Consider the following 13,788-nt stretch of genomic DNA (forward strand, 5'->3'; position numbering starts at 1 on the left):
TGATGGAGCACTGGAACAGGCTGCTCAGGGAGGCTGTGGATTCTGCTTCTCTATTCAAGACCCGCCTGGACGCGGCCCTGTGCAGCCTACTGTAGGTGACCTGACTTCGGCAGGGGGGTTGGACTAGATGACCCACAGAGGTCCCTTCCAACCCTGAACATTCTGTGATTCTGTGATAACTGGCATCACTAAAGCTTTAAATCTTCAGGCAACTTTAGAGGACAATTACCTTTCAGCTACCTCTGAGTGCAGAGATTGATATGATTAGATGCTGAGCATTCTGGTCTCCATTAAGGAAAGCACATGAGAAAGTAAATGCCTAAGATTTCATTTCCTCTGCTTTTCACTTGTTTTCAGTAACATGTATGAGTCAATACTTCTCTTCATTGAGGCTAGAGCACTTACTACCTTATACAGTCAAATTATTAGAGAATTCTGAAGATATATTTGGTTTTAAATTATTTTCTCCTATATTTCTGTCATTCCAAAGCAGTGATATATATTTCTGGCTTGATTCCAGACATGGCTTGCTCAAGAGGATTTGCCAGAGTGAAGGGTGTTACCTGTGAAGGTGAAGTTTTTACTTCTTACTCCAGTTGTTGGGCTTTTTTCTTGAAAATGAGATAAAGGTGATTTGTTACATTGTATTTTTTGTCAGACTTGATCATATTGACCTTAGACAAATAACTTCACAAACAGTTACTGACTGTTGGGAAGTGTTATGTTACACTGTTTGTTGGACAGTATCAAAATGATACAAAGAGAATGGAATTGCTCCTTCAAAATACAATTAATGCCTTTAGTTTTTCCTTTCTCTCAGCCATATCCAGCATCTTGTTTTAGAGAAGAGAATGTGGCATCTTAGTGCCCTATGACTTGAAGATCTTGCAAGAGCCTCTTAAGACTGAGCCAGACGCTTGCTCAGAACAGTGTTCAGACACTAGTACAGTGTGGATGAAAGCCTGTCACTTTCTTTCACGTAGCTTAAATTCTCAGTAGAGCTGTAGCTGTCTCCATTGAGTTAGCACATAACTCAACTCTTTGTTTCCTCAACAGATGTAAATGAGTGTGATGTGTTCCCGGGCGTTTGTCCCAATGGTCGTTGCGTTAACAGCAGAGGCTCATTTCGCTGCGAGTGCCCTGAAGGACTGACACTGGATGGAACAGGGCGAGTGTGTTTAGGTAAGAACACACGCAACTCTGCCAGTTTTTTAGCTGTGTCCAGCAGTTGTTCAAAATTATTCTCAAAGGGGTGTGAAAGGATATTTGGTTTGTTTCTGAATTCCTCTGAAAGCAGTTTGTTAGGTGTACATTTTAGTTTATGCCTGCTTAAATATCAAATGCCTGTGCAAGTTAAGGGAAGAACTGTTAATCGCTTGGGAGAATATGAAAGTTTGTCTTACGACATGTTTTGCCCACAAAGCAATCGACAGGTTTTGCTAGAGTGATGCCTTTACTCTGACTCCCATTCATGAATGGAAATGTCTGACTCACTGGGAGCTAGATAATAAGCAGTCAGCTGGTCAGCCAGCAGCTTGCAATGCAGCGTGAATGGTGCTCTTCTCTATTGCTATCTAGCTATCTAGTCGTTTTGTGAAACTCAGATACTGCCTTGTAGCATGAATATGCTGGTGCAAATTGGTCTGTCTGAGAGTAATCAAAATGAGTGTAGATAAAAAGACTTCATCTTCATTGTACAGATTACTATCTTCTACTGACAAAACATGATGTCTGTGAAGACATACATTTCTCTAGGAAAGACTTCAGGTATAGAAAGTACTGAACTGCTGCGTAAGTTCAAGAAAACAGAAGTATCCTATAGGAAGTGTAGTTAGCGCTATTAATCTGCATCTTTAGAAATCAATGATCAGAAATGAAAAAAGATAAAATTGGGGTACTGGATGTTTAGAATAGATTCTGGAATCCGTATTCATTTTTCTTACGGCTTCTAAGGACTGACAGCATTCATTTCTTTAAGAAAACAGAGCAGCAGAATGAAAAAAAAAAATCAGCCCTTGCTTCATGTCAGGGATTTTCCTACTCTAACCCTTGTTTTTTTTATTTCAACAGTGTTTTCTTTCCTCAAGGAGATTCAAATTTAAGCAGACAGTGTTGCTTTAACTGCACTATGCCCTACCAATTAGCTGATACAGTTACCAGATTGTGGGATTTTTAATGTGAATGTAATTCTAGAGATACTTTTAAAAATAAACAGAAATTTTGAAATGAAGCAGATGTGTACAATCAGTATAATGCCAGTATGTATGTCTCAGAAAAAAGAAACAATTCAACACTAAGTCTGCCTGCATGCACGTATCCATTATGTTTGTGCGTATCTTATGCAGTTCTACGTGTTAGAATTTACTTGAAATTCCACTCCTCCCACCCCTGCCCCAAACAGTGATTCTGTGGCCAGTCACTGGCGTCTGTGACCATCAACCCTGTATTATTTCTCAGTGAGGAATTTGATAGGGACAGGTGTGAATTTAGTTGTGGTTGACAGATACAATGAAAAGTTGGAACAAAAGAGCCATTTTCAAGCAAGACATAGGATTCCTTTACCCTCAAAGCCATTTTCCCTTTTCTTATTTTAATGAAAAAATTACCTTTTGTGTTACAAGATATGTGCCTTCTGTGCTGCACAAGCACTATGAACTATGTCATGTATTTCTGAAATATGTTTATTTCCTGCAGGATCCACTACAGTAATTTTTGTGCAAACAAATATTTGTTAGCAGTATGTTTGCTGAATCTCTGGAAATTAAAATAAATATGATCTGCATGTAGAATAGTTTACAGGAAACCATGAGTATTCTGTGAAAAATTTCCATTTCTTATACTTGCTTCTAAATTGCTTAACTTGAGATATACATAGGGTACATTTATATTATAAATCTGCACAACTTTAAAGAGCATGTAAGGACAACAGTTCAGTACCTCATCTGTGTTATTTTTAGATCTTGCATCTCCTCCAAAGCTTTTTGCACTGAGCGTTTAAGAGTTCTTTTAGATTTGCTAAAGCCTAACTTCCAGTCTAGTATATCATATAAAACATTAATGCTTATATTTACCCTGAAAATACGGCTTGACTTCCAGTCCATTTCAGTCATGTCAAGAGGGCCTATAATATGTCCAGACGTTATTTTGTCAGACACAGTGTGTCCTTGTGATCTTCCTTGCACACTGAAAGTAACTCCCTTTTCCTGGAGAGCATTAGACTACCAATAAATTTCTGTATAGTATCACAGACATCTTCTCTAGCACTGCTGTAATTGATACGCTCCGTTTCCCATTATCTGAGCACAGAAATTCTCCTGTGTTGTAGAAAATAGCAAGTAAAGACTTAACAACCTATTTTTTCTACCAATTTTGTATTTTAAGAAATACTAAATTATTTTTATAAAAATTTTAAACTATTTTTCCATACTGAAATATGAATAGATGAGAAGTATAGAATGTACTGATGCTTTCAGATTGGGTTAGTGTTATTTTTTACTGTATGTGAGGTATAGCAAAGCTGACTTTTAATGTGTACAGACCAGTGTGTGGTACTTTTTCTGATAGTTGGGTATGCAAGTACAGATTTTGCCTACACACTTTATTCATTTATCTTTTGGTTGACCTGCTTTTCTGCAAACAGGACCCTTGAGTATAACCATAATTATTTTTTCTGGAAACCATACAGTTTTCCTCTGCTAACTGGTGTTAATGTAAGCCTAACAATGGTCAGCAATTATTTTTTTTCTGTATTCCTTGTACTATTAATTTAATTTAATAATATAAACATAGATAGGATTTTTATTTTTTTTTTACCATGAATGCAGGTCAACTTATATATGAGAATACCTGATGCAGTGAAGAAATACATGTCTCTATCCTATCAAATATGCACAGAAACCTAAAAAGCACAATCGTGTCAGAGTAATGGTATATCTTGATACTGGGAGACAACAGAAGATACGCTTGTACTTTTATGTTGTACAACAGGGATCCAGAAACTTCACTGTAGTGGAGTATTAGCAACTTCAAATGATTGCACATTGTGCAAAAGTGTAGAGTCTTGAGCAGAATTCTGCCTTACAGAAACTGAGCCTCACACATACTTGTGCCTCAGAAATATATGCTTCCTAAAACTGGAAAACTTTAGCAAAGGGTAAAATGCTTATTTGTTGTTGTAAAATGAGCAGATATTCGCATGGAACAGTGCTACCTGAAATGGGATGAAGATGAGTGCATTCAGTCCGTGCCTGGCAAGTTCCGTATAGATGCCTGCTGCTGTGCTGTGGGGGCTGCCTGGGGCTCCGACTGCGAAGAGTGTCCTAAGCCTGGCACCAAGGAATATGAGGCTCTGTGCCCCAGAGGTCCTGGCTTTTCCAACAGGGGAGATATTCTAACTGGCAGGCCATTTTATAAAGGTAAGAGTTCATTCCTGAGTCTGAAATGAATTATATATAGGTACATCTGAGTGAATATTCTAAGGAAATGCCAGGATTTTGTGTCTATGTGTGTTATGTACTTGAGATAAGAGATGTTATAAAGATGTTTGAAAGAGCTGATCTTAGAGGTTGGAAACTGTCTGCATGCATAGTGCTGGGGAGTGTTACAGGAGCCTGAAAGGAGAAGGTGCAAAGTCTGAATTTGGTAAGGAGAATAAGGAAATGACTGTGACAAGACTGAAGGGAAGGGAGCTCTAAATTACAAGTATAACAGAAAATGTGCACCTTTTTTAAGGAAGTGCTTTGCAAAGAGTGAACTGAGGTTCAGATAAAGTCAGAGAGTTAAAATGTAAACATAAAATATTACCAAAATTTGGCCAGGGTTCTCTGAAAGGTAGACTGAAGAATGATGGCTTCTTTTTATGGTTACCAGAAGTAATGAGGGATTAAAAGGCAAGGGTGGCTGATATAGCATTAAAATTATGAGAGCAATGATAACAAGGAGCTGCAGTGATAAAGAAGTAAAGAAAAGTCTTTTGTCCAGTTTTCACTAGCTTCATCTCCTGTAGAACAAAAACAAAACTGAAGAGGCTGGAAAATGTTAAAAAAAGCAGATGTGAGAGAGTTTAGGTGACTGAGATCTGGGAAGAAAAACTGAAAATCTCTGTGTGCAGAAGCTGAAGTGATCTGGAAATGTTTTAGTAATTTATTTACTTTTAAAAGGATATATTCTGAAGAGTTTGTCTTTAAATATGTTGAGTTGCTTGAGAAACCTTTAACAGATTGGACTTCTGCTTCACCATAAATAAGCTCTGATTTTCAGGAGTTACTGTTCTCAGGAAAAGCTCTGAATGTTCAGTCGTGATATACTAAACAAATAAGGAATTTAATAATAATAATAAAATTTTTATTTTATTAAAATTTATTTAATTAGAAATAAAAAATTCTTAATTATTTAATAATAGTAAAATCTTGTCCACTCTGAGATTTTTGTAAGGTTTTGGTGCTTGTTTCTGCTTTTGTGTTTGGACCACACTTTTCATGCATGAATACTAATAAATAGGACACAGAAGTTTGTTTCAACAAAGATGATTATCAGGTAAGGACATTCATCAGCAAATTATATCGCAGAGTGTAAGAAAAGCTCATTCCAGTTTGTAAATGCTGTTGGGAGGGTGCATAAGAGAGGCTGACACATGAAAAACCTTTGTGCTATGCAAGATCTGTTAGCAGCCTGTGTTCTCCAGGTGTCCAGCAAAATACATTTAGAAGAGGTGAAACATTTCATTTGATATTTTACAAAAGAAAAATTACCTTTTTCTAAACTGAACTCCAGATACTACTCTGACAGTCTAACTTTTTTTAAAGAAATGAATCAACCAGGTAGTAGTTATGTCTTTTACAAGCTAGCTCAGGAACACCACAAATATTCATTGTGTTAGAAAGCAAGCACAATACACCTATTTGCATCGTGGGCAGAAGTGTCTTAGCTCGGGGAACTTCACCGAATTTGGTTGATTGCCGATTAACATAAACTTTTCATTACTGATTTGGGTATTGAGAAGCAAAAAAAGCACAAACAATTCAACAGGTAGGGAAACATCTTTTCTCCCCTACCCCCAGGCTCAGCTTCAGCCCAGCACTCTCCTCTACCCTTCCTGGTGTGTGGCATCCCCAGTCACATGGATGAGGCAGTTGGCAGCATAGGGCCTTGCGGACACCACAATGGTTCCTTGTTGTTGCCCCTTGTTGCTTAGGTTTTTTTTTTATTACTTCTTCCTTCTTACTCATTTCCTGTGCCCTGGCATGTGCTCTTCCATGGGACGGAGGCCCTCAGGGGTCTTCCTGCTCCAGCATGGGTTGTCCACAGCCCATGTTCCTTCAGGACATCCCAGCCCCGGTGTGGGTCATGCATGTACTATTGTCCTTTCCCCAGCGTGGATCACCCTCAGATCATGGTCCTGCAGGGATCTCCCTACCCCAGCAAGGTTTGCGTATGGGCCACAATGCTTCAGAGATGTCTCTGCCCCAGCATGCATTATCCATGGGCCACTGTCCCTCAGGGTGTTTCTACCACTGCTTGAGTCACCTGTAGGCCACAGTCCCTCGGACATGTCCATGCCGTGACATGGGTCACCCACAGCTGCAGTCCTTCGGGCCTGTCTCTGCCCTGGCATAGGTCCTCCAAGGGTGACAGGTCCTTAGGGGTTCCTCCTTGGACATGGAGTTTTGCTTTCCAAGAATGCTTCTCCAGTTCTGTCTCCCAACAGTGTCCCCTCCTGCTTGCTACCTCTGTTTTATTTTACATTCTCCTAACCTGTGTAAGAGAAAGCCATGCCTCCAGACCCCTGCAACACAAACTTTTCCTTTTATGCCCAGTACAATTGGTAAGAAGGAAAAGGAAATTCCCATTAATCATATATAAATTTGTGCTTAAAAATGCTTTTTTGTTTTTATTTCATAGATATCAATGAATGTAAAGTGTTCCCTGGTATGTGCATGAATGGTAAATGCAGAAACACAATTGGAAGTTTCAAATGTAGATGTAACAGTGGGTTTACTTTAGATATGGAGGAAAGAAACTGTACAGGTAAGTCTTGCATTTTCCCCAATTTTTCCTAGAATTGTAGGATAGTCCAGGTTGAAAAGGACCTCAAAAGATCATCTGCTCCAACCTTTTGTGGGAAAGAGTGCCTAGAAAAGATTATCTAGCATTCTGTCTATCTTTAAAGCACCTATTCATGGGGACTCTACCACGTCCCTAGGACGTTTTGAAGAAACTTGCACTTGTTGATCTGAATAGCTTGATGATCTGGAAACTTCGTGTTACTCATTTCCTTCAGTTTCCCAGAGCTTACTCTTTGGACAGAATGGCCAACTATCTTAAGCTTCCTTTTCAGAAAGTGATTCCTTAATAAATGTAACATTCTTCTTGTACATGTATATTAGGAATTATTTTAATTCGTGTTCAAGATGCTCAGGTCATGCTCTACCAGTACAACTTGAAAAATCAATAAGGATCACCAGGAAGCCAAGTTCCATGTTTTGATGTACAGATTAACTTAATTTATGTTCCTTACTCTCTGGTCATTGTGTTACTGAATGAACTTAGAGACTCCACTGCAAATTAATTTTCATTTTGATTTGATAGCTAAGCACACACAGAGGCACCTCTGCAATTCTGACATCAGTGCAATGTTAACTCAGGAAGAGACATGCATTTAATTTAAAAGTTTAATATTTTTTATTAAGTGCCTGGAAAAATTGAAACAGAAGATAAGCTTGATAGTTTTCTGGTTATGAGAACCTGGATGCCTGCACTGTGGGTGGCTCTGTGCTGAAAATGAAGGAGGTCTTGTTATACCACACAGGTGTCTATGAATGAGCCTAAGTAATACGAAGTGTGGGTGGTAAGGCATGTTAACTGAGGTTGTCCTGGATGTTAATGTTGCTCTAACTGGTGATTTCCTTTTTTTTTATAGTGATTGCATTGATGAGAAATGCATTTAACAAACTTTATTTCTAAACTAACAAGAATAGGTTAGAAAAATTCTCCCTACAAAAATTTTTTTGGTTCTGTTTTCCGTTGAAAATTCGTTCTTATGAAAGTGTTCTGCTGAGAAGCTGTAGAGAACTGGATTTTATTAAACAAAGACTTTTTTTTTGTTTTAAATTATCAACAAGATGTTTTATAAAGCCTGCAGGAGGCCAGATACTCTGTAACATCCCAGACACACCCCATGGGTTACGATCTGACATGTCCACACATCTGTGTGTGAGGATTAAACTGTCTTCACCTGACAGAAACCTGGCCATGGCGAGTGACACAGAGGCAAAAGAGACTCTTGGATGTGGTGGAAAAAGCACTGTTTTAAATCTTCAGCAGTTTCTTTAGTTAAGCTTATACTTGCCTAGTTTTCGTCAGCCACTTACACAAATGAGTCTACTGCTCAGCTTACCAACTTACTGCAAACATGTTAATGCTTTTCTCTGATTCCTTGTTCCATGGACTTCTTGGATGACAGAACCAATCCTATGACCTGTCCTGGACTAATGTCTTCATTTTTTCAAATATTCTGTTATTTTTGTTCCCTGTGAAGACTTCATGATTTGTTAATATGTAAAAATTAACAGCACAGTAGTGAATGAAACTGAAGGTAGAGGGTATAGTGGTGAACATGAAACAAAGGCAACGAACCCTAGTTCACCCCAAAAACACTGGATGGAGAGTGGAGTAAGGAAGAGAGAAGTCTGGAAAGATGAGGAGATAGTAAATAACAGGCTACCCAGTTCTTCTTTCCAGTCCTCTCCTTCAGCACTGACTAGTTTCACTGGATCATATCCATATTACAGATTCCTTTCTGCCTCACCACCAGTGTCTTAAAAAGAGCTCTTGCTTCTCTTCTCTTTTTACCTTCTACAAACCTGCTGTATTTTCCCACAGAAAGTTTTGTTCAAACTTAACTGATAAGACAACTAGTGAACTGTAAACCCATCTTTCAAAGGAGCTACTTTAATTCCTAATGGAAAGGTTATATGTAAGCTTATAATGCTGTTACTGGATAAACATCTTCAACAAGCAGTTTAATATCAACGGCACTGTAGTCATGGAGTCAATTGGACCTCTATAGTAATGACAACTCAGAATTTGTTACAGTTAGTAATTTCCTTAGAAATATAACGTTAAATTACATTTAATGGAAGCCTACTTTTTACATAGTTTAATCTATAGTTAAGAGCTCTGAAGGCATTGCATTATGAATCTTTCACAGACTGTTTCACATAATGAGATATTCCTTCAAATTCTAAATGAATTTCATTTTTCTCTGTTGATTTATATACTGTGTATGGTTTCTGTAGAGTTAACTTATAATGGCCAAGTGTTCACTTCAGTGAAAAGCAGGATAATCTTAAAGTCTGGGTTTTTTTCTGCCTTTCCATTTCTACAAAATAGATATTGATGAGTGCCGAATCTCCCCAGACTTATGTGGAAGTGGTATTTGTGTCAACACTCCTGGAAGCTTTGAGTGTGAGTGCTTTGACGGTTATGAAAGTGGATTTATGATGATGAAGAACTGTATGGGTAAGTGTTGCCAGGATGACCTGGAGTCTATTTACTGTACAAATCCTGACTGTGCTCTGTACTATATTAGCTCTGCTACACTGAACATTTCATATGTATAGTGACTTCTTGAACAAATGAGACAGATGTGCAGTTTATAGGACAGATAAATGAACTATGCATATAACTTTGGTTGTTCTTTTTGCTAATTACTTTTACAAATTGCTGTATAGTTATGTTAAAATGGCGGCAATTATTCATTCATGTAGTTTAAAAATGGCTAATGAGGTATCCAAACATTTGGTAAAGTTCGGGGTAGAAGTCTGGAGTTTCAAAAGTAGTGTGATTCACATTTGATTCTTCTATGGCTCAAGAAATTCTGAGCGTTTCCTGAAAAATCGCATTTCTTTAATCTGTCTAAAGTTGTAAGAATAGATATGGAGACACCAAAAGTTACTAGCCATCTTAAAAAACCTTGAGTTAGAATTGTATATTGTATATTCATGAAGTGCAGAGAATCAATATTGCATGGTGGAGATGTGCTATCTGTAAGACAGAGAAAGGCAGGGAAGCATGATGTCAGATAAATAAGCAAGAGAGAGAAGACAAGAATAGAAATGACTTACTGAGGGCCTTTTGCAGAAACTAGGAAATAGAGGGCATGATGTTCAATGAAAACCTCTTGGACCTGTGAGGAGTACCCAAGCAGGAATATAACAAAAGAGATGTTGAATTCTGTCATCAGGCAGTTTCTTCCCTCATGTGAATATACTGCAAACCCCGGTGGTATCTTGGCTAAAATCTCAGGCTAATGAAACATAACACTAGTCTGCCTATCTGAATAGAAGTCTCTAGTTTCAAGAACAGGTAGCCATAATGCTTCCTGGGAGTCCAAAAGTGTGGTGCATCCTGCACCTTGAAAATCTTTTGGTCATATTTCTCTTCATCCACATCTATGGTATTAGCTGGTTTTATCAAGTTTGCGGGTCAAATATTATTTGCCAGTATAAGCTGTACCAAACATATTTCTCAGCCACACGACGACATATGCAGGAGTTACCAAACTGAATAGCCATTTAGTTAAAAGTTTACACACATATCCCTATTAATGGCATCCATAGACAAAAATTTCAAGGCATATGTAAATGGTTGCATTAAGAAGAACTTTTAAAAAAACTTCATCACATTAATATGTTATTCTAAATGGCAACCATCCAAACAGTTGCTATGTTTTCTTGTGTCCTGTGTCTCCTGAATACTTAATTTTGAATGATTAATTTCTAGTTTTCTTGAGAGGAAAAATACCCATTTTAGAGTTAATAATGTATAGTTTTTTGTTTGCCCTGTTTTGCAGTATGAGGAAAGGAGCAGCACTGCTTCAGTGAAGCAGTCCTTTTGTTTCTGACCTCCAAATTTTGTCACTTATAGACACTGAGAGTTGCTTTTCTCTTTGTTGCTCCTTAGTAATGATTGTATATTTGTTTATCATGGTTTCCTCACAGATATTGATGAATGTGAACGCAACCCTCAGTTGTGTAGAGGTGGCACATGTGTGAACACTGAAGGGAGTTTTCAGTGTGACTGTCCTTTGGGACATGAGCTGTCACCATCACGTGAGGAATGCATAGGTGAGTTTCAGCTCGGAATAGTAGTTTCCAGCTTTGTAAGAAGAGTGGTCATTTGTGCTATGAAAACTTCTTGTCTCTGGCAAAGATGGGGTCTCAGGAATATCTTAAACAAATTCATGCCCCTGCTGTATATGAGTATCTTCAAACTGAAACGTTATAACAGATGCTGTAAAATCTCCGATACCCTTAACGCTGTTGACTTCAAAGAGGAGTATTTTAGCAGGCCTCTTGAGGATTATTTAGCAGCTCAAAGGACTGTACCACTCATGTTGGCAACTTTCAAGTTAAAGACATACAAGCACAAAGTGAACTTCATTGCTACAGTCAAAAACGTGTGGGCCCTTACTGAAACGCAGCCCTCCTTTTTGCACATAATTCACAAAAATGGTGAAAAAAACATAATGCATATTATATCTTTGGTTTCCGTGTTTGTTGCATGGTTCCTTGAAGAGGTGGTTTAAACCAGCAGACTGTGCAGTTAATGCTCACAGACCAGAAACAAAGAAGGTAAACCATTGGACACTGACTTAAACATATTATTCAGAGCTCCATGCCTTGAACTGGAACATGCTAAGAACAGGAAAGAAATTGAAAAAAGCCTGAAAACCACCAGTTTAAAATATTACCTCCCACCCTCTTTCTCTGGCATTTGAGCGGTTAGAGTCTGCATTCTGAATAACAAGTAAAAGATACAAATGATTCTTTTCCAGATGTAAATGAGTGCTCCTTAAGTGACAACCTCTGCCAAAATGGCAAGTGCGTAAACATGGTTGGAACATACCAGTGTTCCTGTAACTCTGGGTACCAGGCCACTTCTGACAGACAAGGCTGCACAGGCAAGTGTTGTACACCCTCACCTATGTATTTGTGCTTCAGCATATGTTGTTTCATGTGTCTTTGGTTTTATTTAATTTTATACCTTCCATTTGAAACTGAGCAGGGCCATCTTATCTGCTATTAGGCATATCATGAACCATTGTTGACCCTTCTTTTACCTTAGAAATATAAAGAACATGTAAAAATATCGTTGCTGTACTGAACTCTGCAGAATACTTTGAGAAAAAATATTCTTATGATATTACTCCATTAAAATCAGAGACTTGAGCTAACAAATAGAAAATACTACTTGATTTCTTGATCAAGCAAGAACAGCCCCATTCATTGACAGTTTCTCTTTTGCTTTTTCTCCTTATCGTGTACATCTCTTAAATCCTTCACTACAGTCTTACAGAATTATGTAGCTGTCACCACATTGGTAAGGAGAACAGATGTCTTGAGAGTTTTTTTGTTTGTTGATGTTGTTTATTTTTTTGCACATACATGAATTTGTGCTACATTTCAAGCTTTAATGAAACCTGAGTTTCTCAGGGCTTTTCTTTCCTTTCCTTTCCTTTCCACATGTTGTCTTTTGCACTTTTTTTTACATCCATAGTAATATGAATGAACAAAAGCAAAAACTAGAAGTAGCCACTTGTTCCCACAGATGAAAATGCACTTGACACAGAGAAAGCTGAACAAAATATAGATCAGAGGCAGTAATGTGAGAATAAAAATTCAGAATCATATCACTGATATACTGTTTCATCTTCTAAATACAATGGCAAGAGTAGATGGCTTTTCCTTCTAAAAGTAGACTTAAGTACTGCTAATGTTTCTTCCCTAGATATTGATGAATGTGTAATAATGAATGGAGGCTGTGACACCCACTGCACCAACTCAGAAGGCAGCTATGAATGCAGCTGCAGTGACGGCTATGCTCTAATGCCAGATGTCAGGACATGTGCAGGTAGGTTTTAATATCTTAAAAGTTCCAGCAACTCATTTCTTTAGCCAATGTGAACATGGTATGCTTTTAGCCAATCTGTACCAGAGTGACAGAATTATTATCTGCTTTTTGTTTTTCCCTTCCAGATATTGATGAATGTGAAAACAATCCAGATATTTGTGATGGTGGGCAATGTACTAATATTCCAGGGGAATATCGCTGTCTCTGTTATGATGGATTTATGGCTTCTATGGACATGAAAACTTGTATTGGTAAGTAGCAATATGCACCAAATTTAATGCAAATCTAAAAATTCTACAGCTGTTTTAGAGTGTTCTGCTGAATCCTTGAAAGTGGGTATAGAAACTTCGCATATTATAAAAAAAATGCCTAGATCTTTCTTGCCTATCACTATAGGTGTCAGGAAGGGTAGAAAAAAATTTGAAAATTCTGTAAAGATTAATCAAATCACATAGTTCCAAAAATAGGAGTGATTTAATTGTAATGACATGATTCCTCTAAAACATCTCTATTGAGAAGAGATTGTTTAAATGCTCCAACATTTTTTTCTGTCTCTTGTAAATGTTTTAAGTTTATTGCCTCCACTACAGAAAGTTATCATGTGTAATTAATAAAGGAAATTAAAATCAAAGTATCTCCTCAAATTAACCTAACCTGTTTAGTTTATCTTAGTGTTTATATGAAGTTCTTACCTTTCACATTTAATGTCAAGTTTCATATGGTTTATATTTTAAGGTGATTTTGGCTGTACTAATAACATGTTTTTAGATTTTGTGAGCATCTGTCAAACAAACCTTCACTTTGCACATGTGCACACTCACACACACACACACACTGAGGAGAAACTAGTTGTATATAGTGCTGAGCAAAGCTGTC

General features: G+C 37.7%; 1 protein-coding gene across 3 annotated transcripts in view; it reads left to right on the plus strand.

Moving 5' to 3' along the window:
• Nucleotides 1-13,788, plus strand: part of FBN2 (fibrillin 2) — a 181,082-nt gene that overhangs the window by 111,727 nt on the left and 55,567 nt on the right. For all 3 annotated transcript variants that reach the window (XM_075447028.1, XM_075447029.1, XM_075447027.1), the window contains exons 22-30: nucleotides 521-571; nucleotides 1,057-1,182; nucleotides 4,188-4,415; nucleotides 6,901-7,026; nucleotides 9,391-9,519; nucleotides 11,001-11,126; nucleotides 11,837-11,962; nucleotides 12,790-12,912; nucleotides 13,038-13,163. In XM_075447028.1, coding sequence (XP_075303143.1) covers nucleotides 521-571; nucleotides 1,057-1,182; nucleotides 4,188-4,415; nucleotides 6,901-7,026; nucleotides 9,391-9,519; nucleotides 11,001-11,126; nucleotides 11,837-11,962; nucleotides 12,790-12,912; nucleotides 13,038-13,163 — 1,161 coding nt within the window. The remainder of the gene's footprint in view (nucleotides 1-520; nucleotides 572-1,056; nucleotides 1,183-4,187; nucleotides 4,416-6,900; nucleotides 7,027-9,390; nucleotides 9,520-11,000; nucleotides 11,127-11,836; nucleotides 11,963-12,789; nucleotides 12,913-13,037; nucleotides 13,164-13,788) is intronic.

This window comes from Opisthocomus hoazin, chromosome Z (genome assembly GCF_030867145.1).
Source record: "Opisthocomus hoazin isolate bOpiHoa1 chromosome Z, bOpiHoa1.hap1, whole genome shotgun sequence".
Lineage (NCBI taxonomy): Eukaryota > Metazoa > Chordata > Aves > Opisthocomiformes > Opisthocomidae > Opisthocomus > Opisthocomus hoazin.